The sequence below is a fragment of the Vicugna pacos genome, chromosome 7, assembly GCF_048564905.1.
Source record: "Vicugna pacos chromosome 7, VicPac4, whole genome shotgun sequence".
NCBI lineage: Eukaryota > Metazoa > Chordata > Mammalia > Artiodactyla > Camelidae > Vicugna > Vicugna pacos.
The window spans coordinates 80,513,412-80,532,641 of NC_132993.1; the positions used below are offsets into that span (position 1 = coordinate 80,513,412).

The 19,230-nt window shown below is 33.1% G+C and overlaps 1 protein-coding gene and 1 pseudogene across 2 annotated transcripts in view; one reads left to right on the plus strand and one right to left on the minus strand.

Moving 5' to 3' along the window:
- CDK13 (cyclin dependent kinase 13) overlaps positions 1 to 19,230 on the plus strand; it is a 99,567-nt gene that overhangs the window by 49,011 nt on the left and 31,326 nt on the right. For both annotated transcript variants that reach the window (XM_072965237.1, XM_072965238.1), the window contains exons 6-7: positions 11,070 to 11,259; positions 12,415 to 12,471. In XM_072965237.1, coding sequence (XP_072821338.1) covers positions 11,070 to 11,259; positions 12,415 to 12,471 — 247 coding nt within the window. The remainder of the gene's footprint in view (positions 1 to 11,069; positions 11,260 to 12,414; positions 12,472 to 19,230) is intronic.
- LOC102543094 (large ribosomal subunit protein eL31-like) lies at positions 5,859 to 6,229 on the minus strand (annotated as a pseudogene).

Below are 19,230 nucleotides of genomic sequence, written 5' to 3' on the forward strand. Positions count from 1 at the left end.
AAGATCCAGCTGAAATGGTTAAAGCCATGTGGTAATCTATAATCTTATATAAGAAGAGATCCAGAGATTGGGTAGGCTTTAGTGTTAGTTGATTCGGTGGCTAAGGATGTCATCAGAGACCCAAGTTATGCCATCCATAGTGTCTGTTGCATTCTCACTGTAGCCTGGCTTGGAGGCAGTTGTTGATATCTAGTGAGAGGGAGTCTTGGCTTCCCATGGCTCTTTGAAAATGTGCTTATGCCTGCACATCTGTACACCAGTCATCAGTGGGAAGGTTACTAAGAACCTACTTAACATGCCCCCAAATTAGAATATGATAAAAAGAAAAGCAGTTAAGAAAAGTACCATTTTCAGAACTCAGGAGCTTATTATTAGGAGGGAGGGAGAGATCAATTCATTGGCTTTATATGAAATCTGAAGACACTAGAGTATTATGTAAGAAGATTGAGAAATACTTGCTCTGTTAAGCGAAGTAAAGGCTATGCAAACTTTTTTTTCCTTTAAGTTAGTCTGTGTCTCTAGGACAGGTGGGAATTGGCCCCCAAATATGCTGAGTCATCAAGGCAATGCAGTTGGCCATTTTTAATTTAGGATATGGAAAGTTGCATTCATACCTTCTTTTTTAGTTTTCTAACTAGTGTTTTATTTTAGTGAACATAGTAATTGTTTACTGACTGATCTTCCATCACTGGGCTTGTTCATAGGGTTTAAGTTCAGTTCACTTGTGGGTTTTCAGGTACCAGACTTTCGACTTGGGGGTTTGGGGTTATTTTAGTGTATAATGGGATTTTCTAAAACCGTTATTCACTCATAAAGACTTGTCCCTATTATATTTGGGATAACAGGAATTGAATGATTTCTGTACTTAAGAAAGTTTTTTTGTTATTTGTCTCTGGCTTTACATGAGTTTTCTGAAAGCAAATTGAAATTTTACATTATATTCTAGATTTAATATTATTTGGAAAGCTTTCAACATCACAAGTTCAGATTCTTTTTATTATGTCATGTGCATTTCTGCAGCAATCACTTTGCCAAGCTGGTTTCCCTTCATTGATACTTTTACACACCTTTAATCTTCATTTTTAAAGCTCCTCCCTCCCCCAGTCTATTTCATTGCATAAGAAAGGCTGGACTGGCATGCTGCCCCTGAAATGTTAATTCATTGCATTTGTCCCAGAATGTAATTGAGATTGCATATACTTCTCACTGTACATCCAACTCTTACAGCAGAAGCTGAATTAAATCGTGGGAGTTCAGTGGAGCACTTATGATTAATAATAAATAATAATAACTAAATACAAGTTGCTTAAACGTAACAAGTATGCTTTTAAGGTTGTGACAATATGGCTATGGGTAAACTAGTTTGTAGGTTTTTTTTTTTTAAAGTAAGGTAACTTTGAAGGTAATTCTGCTTTAAGTATATCAAGAAGTTGTAAATTATAAAGTTACAAATTAAATTAGTCTGAAATTCCCACAAAATCAGTTCATGTGCTGGTCTTCAGAAATAATTTTGATTATCTTTTAACTCTCAACAGTTCTCTTTGGAGTAGGTCAAAAGAATTAGTTATGAAAGCACCACTAAAAAAGTAGAGACAAATAATTTTTTTTTGAAAATTTAGTTAGAAAAACTTCTAACAAATCTGAAAAATGAATATTTGTTTTAGTTAATTAAAGGTAAATAATGCTTACTGTGGGCCAGGCACTATCTTAATAAGCTCTTTACAAATACTAATTCATTTAATCCTCAAAAATTCTATGAGGAACAGAGAAGGAAATGAGATACAGGAAAAGTCAGAATCACTCTTTGGTGCACACAATACCTGATACATGAAAAATAGTGACTAAAAATGTTCTTTTTCAAGCAGATAGTCATTTCACTTTGGTTTTAATACGATATGGAAAATCTAACTTTGATATATTGCAGTATATTTTGGGGAAAATCTGTTGGAAATTTGAATATTGAGGCTGGGTACACACCTATTCCCTCCACTGTCAGTTGTGGTGACACTAAGTGAATTTCTTCTCTTTCTGCTCCTATCACCTTTCACGGAGTGGGAGTACTTTCACTTTTACAGCTCATTATCACTAGTGGCAGCCTTGGAGACTTGAAATTAGAAATGGAGACCCTCAGGTGAAGAGCCAGGAGCTCTCAAATTCAGAGTTTGAGAGCCAGAGTTTCCTTTGGGCCTCTTTTTGGCATAAACACCTCTGGATTTGAGGTATTTGGTTTCAGGCTGGCAATGATCATAAGCCTCTCTCTTCTGCCATTTCAGGAATTGATCTGTTTCTCTTTTATTGCTACCACCACTCTCAGCCACAACTTCTTGTAATGTGCAATGTGCGTGTATCCCTGTTTAGGTTTTCTACCACTAATCCAAATGAGAAAGAGAGGAGGATGGATTCCTTCCTGCTCTGCCAACACTCACATCCCAACCCCTACCCCCAGACATTTTTTTTCTGTTTCTTCTACCTGTGGGAAATGCAGTTTTGAATGTGACTTTTGGGTAAATAAAACTGCCGAAATAAGATTCCTGAATACTTTTAGAAATTACTTAATATATATTTGTTGAGCACCTGTTACACGCAATACATTGTTCTAGGTGCTGGGAATAGTTAGTATATTAGATAGACGGGGACCCTGTCCTATGGCGCTTACATTCTATTGCGTACGACTCTGGCTGTCTTGGATATTCTGTCAAAATAGCTGAATATTAGGGCTGTGCTGGAGTAGGGTTAAGGGGATAGGAAAAAGGATTTTCTTTCTCTCTGCTCCAACTTGAAGAGAGCTCAGGGTCAGAGAAGAGTGTAGGAATGTCTCCAGTCACCCTCAGTGATACCGTATAGTTAATAATATAGGTTAATTTACTTCCTCCTGTGAAAGCGGGAAATGTTTTCCAGCAGTTACAGATTAAAGGCAAAGATGGCCACAGGAAGAAATGTTTTTGCTTTCTTTTCCTTTTCCTTTTCCTTTTTCTTTTCCTTTTCCTTTTCCTTTTCCTTTTCCTTTTCCTTTTTCTTTTCCTTTTTCTTTTTCTTTTTCTTTTTCTTTTTCTTTTTCTTTTTCTTTTCTTTTTCTTTCCATATTTCAGGCAGAAATTTTTTTAAGTTTCATATAAATAACTTGAAATTTTATACATTACAAATATTTAGTCTTTCTTTTACTTATTTTCTTAAGTAAAGAACAATGCAATTTTTGCAGCCCTTTTGCAATCAGAACTGTTAAGTCATTTCCATTAACTTCTCTTCCTTGATTATTTCTGATGTTGAATTTGAGAAAGCAAAGTTCTAATGCAACTTATGTTTTACTTTTGATTATATACATTTTCATGAAATAAAGATATTTGGAGTCATAATTAATGATTTTTCTAAGGCTTTTGCCAGGGATATTTATGTTTCTATTACCCCTGCCCAAACTTTCAACCTTGGATTGATCAGTTTTTTTAAGCCGAATGTGCTGGAGAAAAATCATACAACTATGTGAGTTACTGTCTCCCCAGATTCATGATCTACAGAGCTGGGACTTCAGGGCTGCTGGATGGTCCTTAGTCTGCTCATTCTTCTGTTCTACAAAGCAAAGATTCCTGTTCTCTTAAGAGAAGACGTTAGGAGAATTCACTCTCTCAGCTTCCCACCTTCCATGTGCTTACCTCACTCTGCGTTCACATCACTGTTTTGTCTCAGAGGAAGTAGTATTCTTCTTCCTGTTTAAGTTCATTCTTTCAGGTCCCTGGAAGCTTTGTTGTGTGTTATCTCTGTGTTTTCAGCCTCTTACCTCTTTACTGGCTCCTTCCTTTCAACACTAAACCTACTCAAATTTCTCCCATCTTAAAACAAAAAATCTTTCTCCGATTGGAATTTGCTATGTCTTCATTACTCTATCTTGTTCCTTTCCTTTGTTGCCAGGCTTTTTGAAAGAGTAATCATCACTTGATGTCTGTACTTTTTCACTGTTTCATTTACTCATTGGTCTAAATTTTTCTACCACTTTATAAAGATTAGGTTTCACTCATGAGCTCTTGCCACAGCAGTGGTAATTTCTGAGTTTTTTCCTACTTTGTGGGCAAAATTTATTATGTTGATTTGCTTCATGAGTGTCTTCTTGCTTTTCTGAAAAAGCTTTATTTTAGTAAGATTTGCTTTCTCCCTTTCTTGAGTATTGCTTCATAGCCTTAATCATTAGCTCTGTTTCACTGCATACCCAAAACAAAATAGAATGTTTAGAAGATTGATAAATTACCTTTTTGATCAAATCACTGTGCCCTGGATTGTAGACGCAGTGCAAGTTTGACTGAAACTGGAATAAGAGGTTTGGATTAGGGAGGTCCATCCTAAAATAACCTGTGGTCTGAGAATGCCCCAGTACCAGGGTTGTTCTGGGGTTGATCGGGGAGGGCTTCCACCAGTTTCCCAACTGTGATTCCCAGGCCTCAAATGCCTGAGTTGACTTCTTGTCAAGGGTTACAGACCTTTTGGTGGAGCAGACATTTAAGGATTCAACCTAATTACAGTGAAAAATAATGACTACTGTCTACTCAATGAAGGGAATAAGAACTACAAGTAACAATCTGAAAAGGGATATACATTTTTCTTTTATATATACATATATTGTGTATAACTGAATCACTGTGCTGTACACCTGAAACTAACACAACATTGTAAATCAACTATACTTCAATTAAAAAAAAAAGAACTGCAAGTAACACAGTAATTTACTCCCCCTCGGGTGTTTTCATTGCATTTTATTGCTTTGATTGTGAGTATATAGCTTGTTGTGACCAGCTTTTACTGAACTGAAAGTCTCTTGTATTTTAAAGACTTTTAACTAATCATTGAAATAATACAAACATATGTAAAAAAATTACTTTCCCACTTTCTCTTGCTATGTCTTGCCCAACCCAGGGTTAAAAGCTGGCTATATATCCTTAAAGACCTTTATGCACAAAAATGCATAGATGAATAATAGAAATATGTATTTAAGTATATATATTGAGAGGGACAGAGTCAGTTAAGCAGTCAGTAAGCAGAGACGTGCTGCTTATTTTGAATTTAATTTGCTCCTTTTCTAGTTTCCTAAGGTGGATGTGTAGGTTATTGATTTTAGATCTTAATACATATTTTCAGTGCAATAATTGTCCCCTACACAATAGCTTGGCTGTATCCTGTGTATTTTGGTAAGTTGCATTTTTATTTTTATTTACTTCAAAATTCTTAAAAATTTATTTTTAGACTTTTCCTTTAACCCACTTTATGTAGAAATTTAAAAAAAAGTTCTGTAGTTTTCCAACTATATTTCTGTTACTGACTTCTAGTTTAATTCCATTGTGGTCCGATAGCATTCTTTGTATGACTTCTATTCTTTTAAATTTGTTTAGGTATGTTTTATGGCTCTGAATGTGGTCTCTCTTGGTAAATGCTTCATGTGAAGTTGAGAAGAAGATATATTCTGCTGGTGCTGAATGAAATATAGACCTAAATTAGATTCAGTTGATTGGTGGTGCTGTTCAATTCAAATATTTTGTCTCTGATTTGTTCCTGTTGCGTCTGTCAGTTAATGTTAGAGGGGTCTTGAAATCTTCAACTATAGTAGTGAACTTCAGTGCAGTTCTGTAATTTTTTTCCTGACACGTTTTTACCCTGTTAGGGTAAACATTATGCCTTGGAGAATTGACTCCTTTATCGTTATGTAATGTCCCTCTTTATTCCTCGTATCTTCCCTTGCTTTTAAGTCCGCTTTGTCTGAAATATAACGTAGTTACTCCTGCTTTCTTTTGACTAGTGGTAGTATGGTATATCTTTCTCCATTCTTTAACTTTTTTTTTTTTTTTTGCAGTTCTGTAACTTTATTTGACAATCAGCAGTTAGTTCTCATCCACATTCACTGTCTGTAGATTTTTGAAAGTGGCAACAGGTACATAGGTAACCAGTATAGAGCTTGTTTGGTGAATATTCATCTTCATTATGTTTTCTGGACACCACCTGTGGATATGTATGGGACGTTCCTTATTCCTTTGGTCCATGCAGCTTTGTTGAACCTGGTGTCAGTACGCACATCTGGAGTTCCCATCTTCTTCATGGCAGGTTTCCATATTTCTTTGAGTGCCCGAGGCCCACACTTCTTGAAACCCACTCCGTGGATGCACTTGTGAATGTTTCTAGTGTATTCTCTGGTTACCACCTTGTTGATGGTGGATCATCCCTTCTTCTCACTACCCTTCTTTGCAGGAGCCATTCTGCTGGAACCTGGATTGGAAAAAGCCATTCTTTCACTTTTTATCTGTCTTTATATTTAAAGTGGATTTCTTGTAGACAACATACAGTTAGGTCTTTTTTTAAATTCACTCTAACATTCTGTATGTTTATTTGGTGTATTTCAGACCATTGGCATTTAAGGTAGTTGTTGATATAGTTGGATTAATATCTACCATATTTATGTTTTCTATTAGTTGCCCTTACTTGTTTTTCTTCTACTCTTTTTCTGCCTTTCCTTGTGTTAATTAGTCTTCTTAAATGACTTTATTTTTTCTCTTTTCTTAGCATATCAACTATGCTTTTAAAATTTTTCTTTAGTTGTTGCCCTTGTGTTTGCAATGTACATTTAAAATTTGTCTAAGTCCTCTTTAAAATAACATTATACTACTTTACATATATAGTATAGGGACCTCATAACAGAGTGTTCCCATTTCCTCCCTCCCATCCCTTATAACATTGTTACTCATTTCATTTATCCACAAGCTATAATCACTGAATGCATTGTTACTATTTTGAACAGACTGTTAACTGTTTGGTTGATTAATAATAAGAAAAATAAAGATTTTATTTTGCTTTCATTCTTTTCTAACGCTCGTTATTTCAATCTGAGAAAATATGATTTTCTTTCTTTTTGAAGAAGTTAGCCTTTGGCAAGACAGATCTACTGGTGACAGATTGCTTCGGTTTTTGTTTGTTTGAGGACATTTTTATTGCTCCTTTACTTTTGAAGGATAATTTTCCTCGGTATGGGATTTTACGTTGATAGGTTTTTTTTCTTTCAATACTTTAAATATTTCATTTCACTCTCTTAATTACTTGTGTAGTTTCTGTGGAGAAGTCCAGTATGCTTTTTATCTTTGTTAGTGTAAGGGTAACGTTTTTTTTTCCTGGCTTCTGTCAGGATTTTCTTTTTGTCTTTGAGTCTCAGCAATTTGAATATATTATACCTAGGTGTAGATATTTTGATACTTACCTTCCTTTATGTTCTTTAAGTTTCCTGGATCTGTGGTTTGATATTTATCATATGGGGAAATTTCATTATTACTTCTAGTATTTCTTCTGTCCTTTGTTTCTCTCTCTCTCTCTCTCTCTCTCTCTCTGTCTTTCTCTCCCCAGCTCTCTTTTTGTTTCTAATATTTCTGTTTACTGCATGTTGTAATCGTCCCACATTTTGCTTTGAAAGTTCCTATAGACATACCTTCAAGCTCACCGATTCTTTGTTCACCTGTGTCTTGTATGTTGCTGAGCCCTTCAGAAACATTATTTGTATTACAGTGTTTTTGATTTCTAGCATTTCTTTTGGATTCTTTCTTAGGATTTCCATTGTTCTGCTTACAGTACTACTTGCATGTTTATTTTTTCCTTGTATGTTTATTTTTTTCATTAGAGCCCTAGAATATTAATCATGGTTGCTTAAAGTTCCTGGTGTGATAATTCCAATTTCTCTGCTTATCTGATCTGTCTCTGATGCTTGCTTTTTCTCTTCAGACTGTGTTTTACTATGCCTTGTAATTTTTTGTTGAAAGGCAGACATGATGTATTGGATCAAAGGAACTGAGATAAATTGCCTTTTATGTAAAGTTTTATGTTTATCTGGCTCGCAGTTAGCTTGTGCTTACTGTTTGCTGAAGCTGTGTCAGAGGCTAAGATTTCCTCCCCTGTTGTCTTCCGGTTTCCCCGGAAACTTATTAAATAAGGTCTGAGATGTACAGTTCTTTCAGTTGTTGCCCCTCTTATTATATGTATGGTGGTAAGTTAGTGGGTGGGAGGGAGTGTTCTATAGTCCTATGATTTGGCCTGTTTTTTTAGTGAGCCTGTATCCTTCAGACATATTTGTCAAGTTTTCTTATTTTTTTTTTTTGCCGTGGTAGAGATATACTGGATTTATTCAACCATTTCTCTCTTGATGGGCACTCAGTTTTCCCCATCCTTTTCCCATTACAAACAGTACTACTGGAAATGGGCTTACACATGTGACCTTGCATACTGGTGCTATTATTTCCTTTGGTTTTCTTCTGAAAGTGGTATATCTGAGTCAAAGGATAATATTTTCTTTGTCAGCTTCCTTTGTCAAAAAATTACAGCAGTGTACGAGTTTTTTTTCATTTGGACATCAGTGGATATTGTCAGTCTGATAGGTGAGAATGGTTTCTCATTGTCTCTTTGCTTAGTACTTTCCTGATCACTAGTGAGTTATGAAATATGTTACAGTGTTTACTGTTTTGATTTTCTGTGTTCATTCATTTCCTTGTGACATGACATGTCTTTCATTTGGGTTATTTGTTTTTTCCCTATCAATTTGTATATTAGGCGTATTATTAGTGTTTTAAAATTTTTATTTGTTTTCTGTGTAGAAGAGTCAGAAAATGGCAGCATAAGAAGAAAGTAAAAATCACCCCTCTGCTTACACAGAGATAGACTGCTCTTAGAATTTGATATTGGACATTTTTCTAAGCATATGTATGTATATAAATCCCTACCAAAATGAAATTTTACTTGACATGCTATATTATAAAAAATATTACTACATATGATTTTATTAATATTTAAATACAATGTAGGAAAAAAGATATCAGGCAATAGAAAACTGTTTTAAAATGCAGGTGATGACCTCCTAAATTGATTTCATGACTCATAGTTCGAAAATGTAGCCTAAAACTATATAAATATGTAACTGTGATAAAACTAAAAACAAATTAAAAATATAGGAATAATAAATACATCCCTTAATACAGGGTAATTTGAATGCCGTCTTAATTTTTCATTTAATTTTATTTCAAGCATTAAAAATTCAGTGTTATTGATTTTTTGCCTGTTTATTTTATTTTTCTAAATCTGCTGACAGTGTTTTCAGCCATGCAGTAATTTTTATTTTTTACTTAGTTATATTATCAGTCTTTCCCCCTTATTGCATCTTCATTCTCTCTAGTTAGGAAAAGTTTTCTCTACCCTGGGGTTATTAAGGAATTTATTTTTTTTAAATACTTCCATGGTTTTAGTTTTTGTATTTTGGACTTGTTCATTTGCTTTTTTTGCTGGATATACTATGAGAAACACGCCAGTTTTATCTGGCTATTCATTTTCCCCATGTTACTGATTAATAAGTCAGTCTCCCCCCACCCCCCGAATTGATATGCTGTCTTTATCATTTACTAAAGTTCTGTATGTACCTGAGTATATTTCTGAATTTGTTTTATTGCATGTTCCTTTACCGATATCACGCTTCTTAGTTCTAGAAATTCACTGTTCTGTCTTAAATTGTCTAGGCCTGTAGAGCGTAGTGCCCATCCCCCCTTCCTCTTTCAGGTGTTTTCATTGCTATTCTAACTTAGTTATTTTTCGATGTGATATAACATCAACTTATCCAATTGTAGGGGAAAAATGAGATTTTTTTTAAAGATTGAGCTTTGTTTAATTTATAAATTACTTAGAGAAAATCAACATCTTTATCATGTTGAGCCTTCTTATCTGAGAATGTATCCATTTTTTTATATATAATTTTCTGCCTTTTAAGAGTGTTTTATAATTTATCTTTGAAGGATTCTGAACTTTTCTTAAATTAGATAAATTAGAAATGGGTACTTCCTTTTTTTTTTCTTTTAATGATAGTTATATTAATGACTGCTGTGCTTTTTGTGCTATTTTTCTAAATTGTCACAGCTTTTAACAATTTTTTAATTGAATGTTTGTGTCCTTTTCAGAGACCAAAAGTTCTTGTCTTCTGCATATAGAGATCATTTTAGCTCTCTTATTTTAATTCTTTGACCTGTAATTCAGTACTGTCTAATAGAAATAGAATTTAAGACATTTTAATTTAAAATAATCTGTTAGTCTCATTTTTAAAAGTCTGTTAATTTTAATATTTTATTTAACCCAGTATATCAATAGATTATTTCAGTATGTAACCAATAAAACAAATTATTGCGATATTTTATATTCTTTTTCAGTTACAGTAAGTTTTTGAAATCCACTGTATGTTTTATACTTCATGTACATTTGGCTTTTTCATTATAGGCTACTACAAGGTACATTAGCTCAGCTTTTAATTAGGAACTGATGGTGAACTTTCTTTAGATGATTTTTTTGGCATATGTGATAGCCTTTTTACTTGGAAAGATAGATATATTGAATTTATTAGCTTTTCCATTCTTGAGTTGATAAACTGCCTGGTTGAGATGTTTGTAAATATAGCTTAGGATTCAAAGTTTCATTTAGGATTTTTGAATCTCTCATATGTATGTTGTGTATGTGCTATGTGCTCTTTTAGCTTTTAGTAGTAGGATTAATAAACTGGTTTTATAAAATAAAGTTGTAATTTGTATGCTTTCAAATGCTCTGGAGCTACATAAACAGAATTAAAATATATGTTTATTGAAGACTTAATACAAGTCATCTGAAGTCCAACGGGGCCCAGACTCTTTTTTTATTAAAAGCAATTCTTGTAATATGTTTACATTTTCTTTGATGAATTATACTGATTTTATTCAGCTTCTGCTGAGAGATAATTTGTTCATGTGTAAAAACAGCTAAGAATTTATTTTGCATTAGTCATATCTGGAAACTAAGTAATGTGGAAATCAGCAGTGTTAATTTTATATCATAGCAGTTTCCTTTAGGAGAAGAAAACTGGTTAGGATATTTCCTTAGGATGTTATTGATACTAAATTCAAAGAGATGAGGATGAATGTTATTAAATGACAAAGTAGCAGTTCTTTTCAAGGATTAATTTTTTCCCCAGCATTTTATTTTGTAAAAAATTTGAACCTATAGATAAGTTGTAAGAATAATATCTTTAATGTATTAATTATTCTTATTCTTAGGTGCATTTTATCTGGTGTTTGAATATATGGACCATGACCTGATGGGACTACTGGAATCAGGCTTGGTTCATTTTAATGAAAATCACATAAAGTCATTTATGAGACAGCTCATGGAAGGTCTGGATTATTGTCATAAGAAGAACTTTTTGCATAGAGATATTAAATGTTCAAATATCCTTCTAAATAATAGGTATGATATGTGTTTGATATATATGTTTAAAATGAGTATTATATAATATGTACCTTGATTCTGTTCAGAAGATTTAAATTTTAGCTTTTTATTGCTCACACTATTTTATCATAATCAATATTACAGCTTGGGCTATATCTGAAGTTGTGTTAAATATACTTTCGTTAATTAACTTCCAATAATTGTTTGTAATGTACATAAAATAATACTTAGTTAGCTTTCCTGTTTGATATTCTTCCAAATAATGTGAATAGTTCTTCTAAAAAGTAACAGTATGATTTCAGCTTTAAGTTAAGAACAGATTTTAGAATTCTTTTTTAATTGGAATTTTTTTTAAAAACAGTCATCACAGTTTTAAAAGTGAACTTTTTTGAAGTGTGTGTATGCATGTGCATACATATATATGTTAAAATTTATGTTAAATATTTTACTGACAGCATAACCTGAATTCTGATAATTCTGTTGTAGTTGGTGCTGTGTTAAAGTGAGGCATGCCTAGTCCCGATTTTAGTTAGTAGAAAGTGTTCTATAGAGCACCTAGCCACTTTAAGAACTGGAAAACTAAACAAATTTAAAATGACGTGTTTCAGTTCTTATGCATTATTGGCTGGAGTTGAACAAGTAATTTGTCTTAGTAGTAGAAGTTATCTCATTTTGTTTTATTTTCATTGAAGTGTACTTTTCTAGACAGGAACTGAATAGTATTGAAAAACTGTTATACCAGTGCTAGATACTATATATAGTAATAATAGTACTAGTATAATAGTAGCTGGAAGTATCTGGGGGGGAGGGTACAGCTCAAGTGGTAGAGCACATCCTTAGCATGCATGAGGTCCTGGGTTCAGTCCCCAGTACCTCTTCTAAAAATAAATAAATCTAATTACCTCCCCTCCAAATAAAATAATTAAATAATGCTGTAATAAAAAAATAAATAAAATATTTTAAAAAAAGAATCCAAAGAAAAGTACTAATTTTTTACCTTATACTGTTGTGAATTTATCATTTGCCTTTTCCTGTAAGACCTTGGGTAATACAGTATAATCAAAATTAAGGTTTATATAAGTGAATTTTTGATTAGTTCTAGGAGTAGAATATGAATGTATATGATCAGTTCAGAGTAGACTAATACTTTTTGTTTATTTTATCTTCCACCAGAGGGCAGATAAAACTTGCAGATTTTGGACTTGCTCGATTGTATAGCTCAGAAGAAAGGTAAGAATACTTTCAAATGACTGTTGTAGACATTAGGGACCAGTTTTAGAGGCTATATTAAGAATACCTTATTATTAGTTTATTTTTTAACAAAAGGGAAATTTTCTCTTCATGGTTTTAAATACATGAAATAATGAAGTTTTACACCATATTGGGTTGACTGTTTTAATTACAAAATTTTATACATTAAATAATCTAAAAATAATAGTTTTTTAATACTTAGAGATAAATATTTCTTTTAAAATGTGCCATTTTAAATGTATCTTTGGTGAACTTAGTGGTTTTTAAAAATTAATACTTAAATTTCTAATGCAGATTCAGACATTAAGATATTTATAATTTTTGTTTAATGAAAAACCTTAGTAAATGCTTTCTATATTACATGTTTATGCTTACAGATTTTGTTTTAATTATTATTTTGGACTTCCTTGTCAAGTTTTTTTTTTTTTTTTTACTATAGTTCTGTTTACAGTTGTGTTTGTTTTAAATTCCCTAGAATCTTATATTTAAACAAACTATTGTGAAGGAGCTCAGTGTGTAACTTCTTTGTGTGGAGCTTCTCTGGCTAAAGTGGGGATGTGTACACTTTTGGCTCTTTTTGTGCCTAGTGATAGCGAAATATGACTTGTCTAACTAGAGTTATTCTTAGAAGAATAATACAGAATTTCAAAGTAAAATATTTTTGTGAAGTAGTGAGTAAACTATGGAGTTAACTGGGTTTAATATCCCTAGTTCGTTCCTTTCCTGTCAGCAGTGTTTACTTACATATACATATATATATATATATATAATTCTGAAATGCTTATGTATGACAGTTTATTTAGGGTAACCATAATTGAATATACTAAAATACCAGTTAATTGACATTACTAGAAATAGGTATTTACTTTTACTGAATCTTTGCCACTTTCTGGTTTGTTGGAAAAAGAATCCCCTTTTTGGATTTTTTTAGAGTGAAAAATCTGTTTTTTTTTAAATCTTGTAGTGCCTGTGACATCATTCTGAAAATTATTTTCATTGTTTAGTGTTTAGGTTTTTAAATGGTGTGTTTTGGATACGTGGCATTCTGTTAACTCAAACTAGCTTGGACAGGTTGTTACGGACAGGGCTCCAGTCCTCTTTACCTACTTTAGCCAGAGCTTTTCTGCCTTTATTTGTTTTGCCTCCTACGCTTCTACTTGACATTTTATTTTAAGGAGGAGTTGTACATTTTTGTTTGTTTTAAGTTGTTCTAGAGCTTAAAAGCTATAACCCTCATTTTACATTTGAGAAAACAGACCCAGAAAGGGTTGAGTGACTTTAAAGATCAAAAAATATTTGTTGGCATCAAGAGTATATAGCTCAAAGTTTCCAAGTCCCAATTTTTTATTCTTTCCATCATATATAATAGTGCCTCTTGATAGAAATTGAAGGAAAAAAGTAATTGGCTCGTAAGTATACTTAATCCAAAACTTTCCTTGAAGTATACTTTTTGAATGACTAAATTTCAGTGACTATTCTTGAGGGGGAAATTCTGCTTGATAAGGATTCTGTCTGCTTAGTTGGTTAACTGAGATTTCACTGTAGTGTGGTCATCCTTTCTTAACACAAGTATGTATCTGTCAGACTGTGACTACAAGTCCCTTTCTTCTTGCTTTCATGTTAGCTTTCAGTGGAGATGGAGAACAGCTAAATTACCATTTTCCATCTCATGGATTCTTTTTATGCAGATATTTGTTCACATTGGAATACATATGTTCCGGAAAAACTGACTGTAAAGCCAAATTTTATATATTAAAATCTATTTTCTTACTGATTTTTTTCTTTTATAATGAAATGTTGAGTTTCAGTGGAGTGTCAGGGATGTGGTGTGTTCATTGAGCCATGGTCCCCATTGCCTTGCTGAATTGATATAGGAGGTTTCAATTTACACAAGTAGGAAATTAAAAATCCCATAGCTTTGCATCTTCAGGTAATGTATACTGGATTTTTCTGCTTAATCAAACTTGTAAGTTAAAAATTTGGGATATCATTTTGTTTTATAAACAAATATCCTATCCTTCAGGGTTATGTACTTTAAAACTTCTCTTTTTCACATTCGAATAATTCCAGTTTCTTTAAAATCAGAGAATTAGGCTTAATTTAAGGCAATGACTTTAAAATTACATATATTGTTCAGTAAATTTTAATAACATACTAATTCTAACATAATGAAAATCACGCCTTTAGCAGATTCACTGTATTGCCCCAAATTTTCTAGATATTTCTTGAAATAAACATACAGAAAGTAATTTTCATCCATATTTCTTTCTTAATATAAGCAGAAAGAAAGGTACAACTTTACCATCCAAATGTTAAGTCACTTTGAAGTACTTTTTAAGTAATAACAGATAGGATGACTGAAATATTCAAGAAATTATTACAACGTTTTTTGATCTAAAGCAGAGCAGATTTCAGCTTATCACTGTAATGGCATCAACCACATCTCTCACTTATTTGATTTGGTTTATCTTTTGGAATTTGAGGAAAACAGGTTGGAAGAACAGCTAGTATGTAGGAATTGAACATGATGGGTGGTAATGTGTGACCAGTATGGATCTCCTCTGTCTTGTGTGCCACAGTAGAAGAAAGGAGAAGCAATGGGCTAAAATTGGGGGGTAAATGATTCCTTTAAACTTGAAGAATCATTTTCTCATTTTGAGTATCAGTGTTCATATTTTGTCCGGTGGGGCCTTGGGAAATATAGAACTTGAGAACAGAGATTTTTGCCCCATTTCTTCGTATCTGTTCAATTTTTAATAGGTGTTTTAGGTCCAACTTTCCCTAAAACTTTCAGCCACAATGATATACCCTTTTCTGAGGTTTTTTTTTTTTTAAATCAATTCTTTGCTCCAGTGCTTTTCCAAATAATGAAATATCTTTTTCTTTTTATGTGACTGTCTCATTTGAAAAAATATGCACTTTCCACGTACGTTGAAATTGATTTCACTTTCTAGAGAAACTATAACTAGGCATATTTACTTTTTTAATGCAAGGAACTCAAAACCCTTAGGTTTAAATCAGGAAACTTTGCCTCTGTTTCTGGTATTGCCATTTTATCAGTTGTGGAATATTGGGCAAGTCACTTAATCTCTCTGTATCTCATTATTCTCAACTTTAGGATGATGGATTTCAAATGTCTAAAATCTTTATAGTATGTTGAAAAACACATCTTTCATGGTTCTGAAAATTTCTGTGAATTAAATAGTTTCTTAAACATTTTGAAGGCAATTTCGCCATCTAGTGGCTTTTTATAAAATTGCCATTAAAAACAAAACAGTTTTCTCAAGCCTATATGGGTGTGAATGGGAGAGAGAATTACCTCTTCTTACTTGTCTAAGGACTAGATGAAATTATACTCAGTATTAAAATTGCCTCCTTAGTACTGGTCTTATTACTTGTGTTCTTGTCTTTTCACCAGAGCTAGAATTATGGTCATTTTAAAGAAAGGGATCATGTTTAAAATTTTTGTGTTTTAAGTGTTCTGAACCATAAAACACATACATAGTAACTGCTTGATTAATTCTGATTTGAAAGAAGGCCATCCTGATCTGGAGGAAGAGGATCTTCTGGGAGCCCTAGGACAATATTGGAACCGTGGTAGTAAAAAGATCACTAAAATCATATGAACAACAATAAGTAATGTGACTAAACAAGCTTCTGGAATGGAAGTCTCATTTAGATCACTGACCTGATTATATTTGTATTTCCTTTGGCCCTAGTGGAGTTGCTTACATTTTTGAGTGTATAAAATGGGAAAGACAGTTTAATTCTTAGGGAACAGTGTTTCCCCTCCTTGTGTAGGGGAAAGTCTCATCCATCCCGTTAACGCTGAGGATTTACAGATCTCAGTTTCGAGTCTTGATTTTTCTTCTGCTCTCTAAACCTGTGTTTACTGGATTTACCTAGGTGATCTCGGTACCTTAAATTAAACATAGTGTTACACAGCCTATCTTTACCTTCTCCAGAAAAAGCCTGTTGTTTTCCTTTATTCCCTGTTTTGGTTAAAGGTATCTAGTCACTGGCACATATAGATATGTCTTGTATAGACAACTGGAAATAGAAGTTAATTGGTTTTCCTGCCTCTGATCTTTCTTCCTAACATTTTTTTCTCAACTATTTATTTCTCAACTTCTACTGCTGTCCCCAGATAATAGCAGTGTTGAACTATTTGTAGTTCCCTAACCAAGCTGAGCTCTTAAATGCCTTTGTTGTTTGCTTTTGTATGGAATTATACTTCCCATTACTTCAGTTTCACAGATTTGGCTTTTCCCTTCAGTATGCATGCAGTTTGGGCATTACCTGCTTTGAAATCTGCCCTGAATCCCACAGGCAACATTGGGCATATCTTCCTTTATGTATCCAGAGTACATTATTTATTATTTTATGTAGTGCTTAGGGTATATTATTATAATTTATATCTATATTACCACCACAATTTAAGGCTCTTAACAGCTATACCGATGGTTGATTGACTGTTTGGTCCAGCCACCTGTTAGTGCTTAGATAGTACAATGCCTAGGTCAGAGTTTCCATAAATATTTGTTGTAAAAAAAAGAACAAACTTACCTGGAATTTGTGCATGGTACTTTATTGTATATAGTCCCCTTTCACAAGTTATTCTAAGGGAAAGCAGTCTTCCGACTGAAGTTTAGAAAATTTAAGTATATTTCCAAGATCGCACAATCAGTAAGTGGTGGAGCTAAGAATTAAACTTGGCTCTTTTGACAGAAAGGCTGTTTATTTTCATTATACTGAAACCTGAAACTTATACTGGACCTAAAACTTCCCCGGTAGGACTCTGGATCCAACCTTGATTACCTAAAAGCTATCTTCCAGGTGGAGAGCTCCAGGGGCCTCTCAGGTCTGTTTTGGAGGGACTGTTAGGTGGATGGCAGTTTTTGTTTAGAACTCTGTGGTAGCAAGTAGCCTGGGCTTCACTGTCTCTGCTCTCTCTTACCCATCAAATACTATATTTTATTTTTGCCAAATGAAGTATGCTCATTTAGTCTTCCAGCAGGTTGTGTGTTATTTCCATTTCTGAATCTCTCTTAAAGCTCTGTATGTTTCTAGTAAGTCTCTAAATGAAAAGTATTTTGATAGCATCAAATATTTAAAGTTACTTGAGATTTCACATGAAAGTTTTATTATTTATAAGTCTGATGACTTTACATTTTAGTAGCTTTTTAATCACATTAAGGTAGATGGTTTGAAAAATAAAAGTGGTGGTGGTGTCACTTGCCTAGTAGACAAAGAAATAGTGTCTGCTTTCTTTTCAAAAACTGTTAATGAGATTTATTTATAGATGAAAATATTCAGTAGAAGTTGAAATTCAGAATATTTAATGTTGAGACCATTATTTCTGGATTTTTACAAAGTTAGTTTCTAGCATCCAGGAATAACAGGTTGTTGGAATCACTGTTTTGTTTTCCTAATTTAATGTCAGAGGGATTCTGTGTGTGCGAGTTTTGCTAGGTTACGGAATTTATTGCTTGGAATTTAACTTTAATTGTGGGAATAAATTGAGGTGGTTCATTTTCTATTTTTAGCACTTTCTTTTTAATGTATTAATTTATTCTGTAACATCTAAGAACCTCACTATATATTTTTCAATTCTGTTCCTTTTTCAATAAGAGTGAATTTGCTTTCTGTGAAAAGATCTCTCAAGAATGTAATTTTTTTTTAAGTTCATGAGAGAAAACATTGTATGTGTGGTGTCACATCAGTTTGTGTTTTCTCTTTGTGATTTAAATAAGACTATCTTTTTAGGATTTTGATGACGGGTAGCCAAACCTAGCAGACAAAGTATTAAGTGTTCATTTTAGAGGATTCAGGATTTTCATTTGGATGATCGGTTTTCCTATTACATCATCACTTTAGTCTTCTAGGGATTTAAATGTCCTAGTTTCAAAACAGTTTCAGTGTCTTATACTTTGTCTTTACATTTATAAACACTGCATACTAATCATTAAGATGGAATATTTTCTTGATACTATGAACAATTATGAATTGGGTGATTTGAGATTGGCTTTATTTTCTGCGAACTCCATCTACCTTGGAATTTTCTTTTATGATTAAAGTCCTTCTGCCTGCCTACTTTCTCAGTGTTTGCCTCTTATTAAACACTAAGGTGAAAAGTGAGGCGTGGCACCTATTATGCAAAATTTTTGAATAATCACTAGTTTTTTTCTTGACTTTAATGCATAATCATTTTTATTGTCTTTTGTCAGTGTCAACTTTAAAAAGTGTATTAAAAATAGTTTATTTAAAAGCTTATTTAAAATGTTTATTAAAAACATTTGAGACATAATTACAGCATCGGTATATTCTTGAAAGTTTTCTAGCCATCTCCATTCTCTCCCTGGCTCTATGTTTCAGCTCTAGAAAACGAGCATTTGCTCAGCCTTCTCTGGGTACTGATAGTTAAGTGTGGTTGGAGCAGGAACCAAGTAACAATTTTACAGGTCTTGTGTAGGCCAGCAACAGTGTGTATTGAAGGTATAAAACACTGGCATTCTATTTTCTGTTATCACTTGAACTGTACTTTGGAAAGTAGATTGATGTTGTAAGTCTGGAATCAAGGGCTATCAGTTAGAAAGCTGTTGCAGTAAACCTGACTAGGACAGTTATGGCTAGCACTAGGCAATGGACATAGGTGTTGGAGAGCTGGAGATGAATTATACATCACAAGAATACAGAATTGTCAGAACTTGATGGTTGAATATGTGTTGCTAGACACAT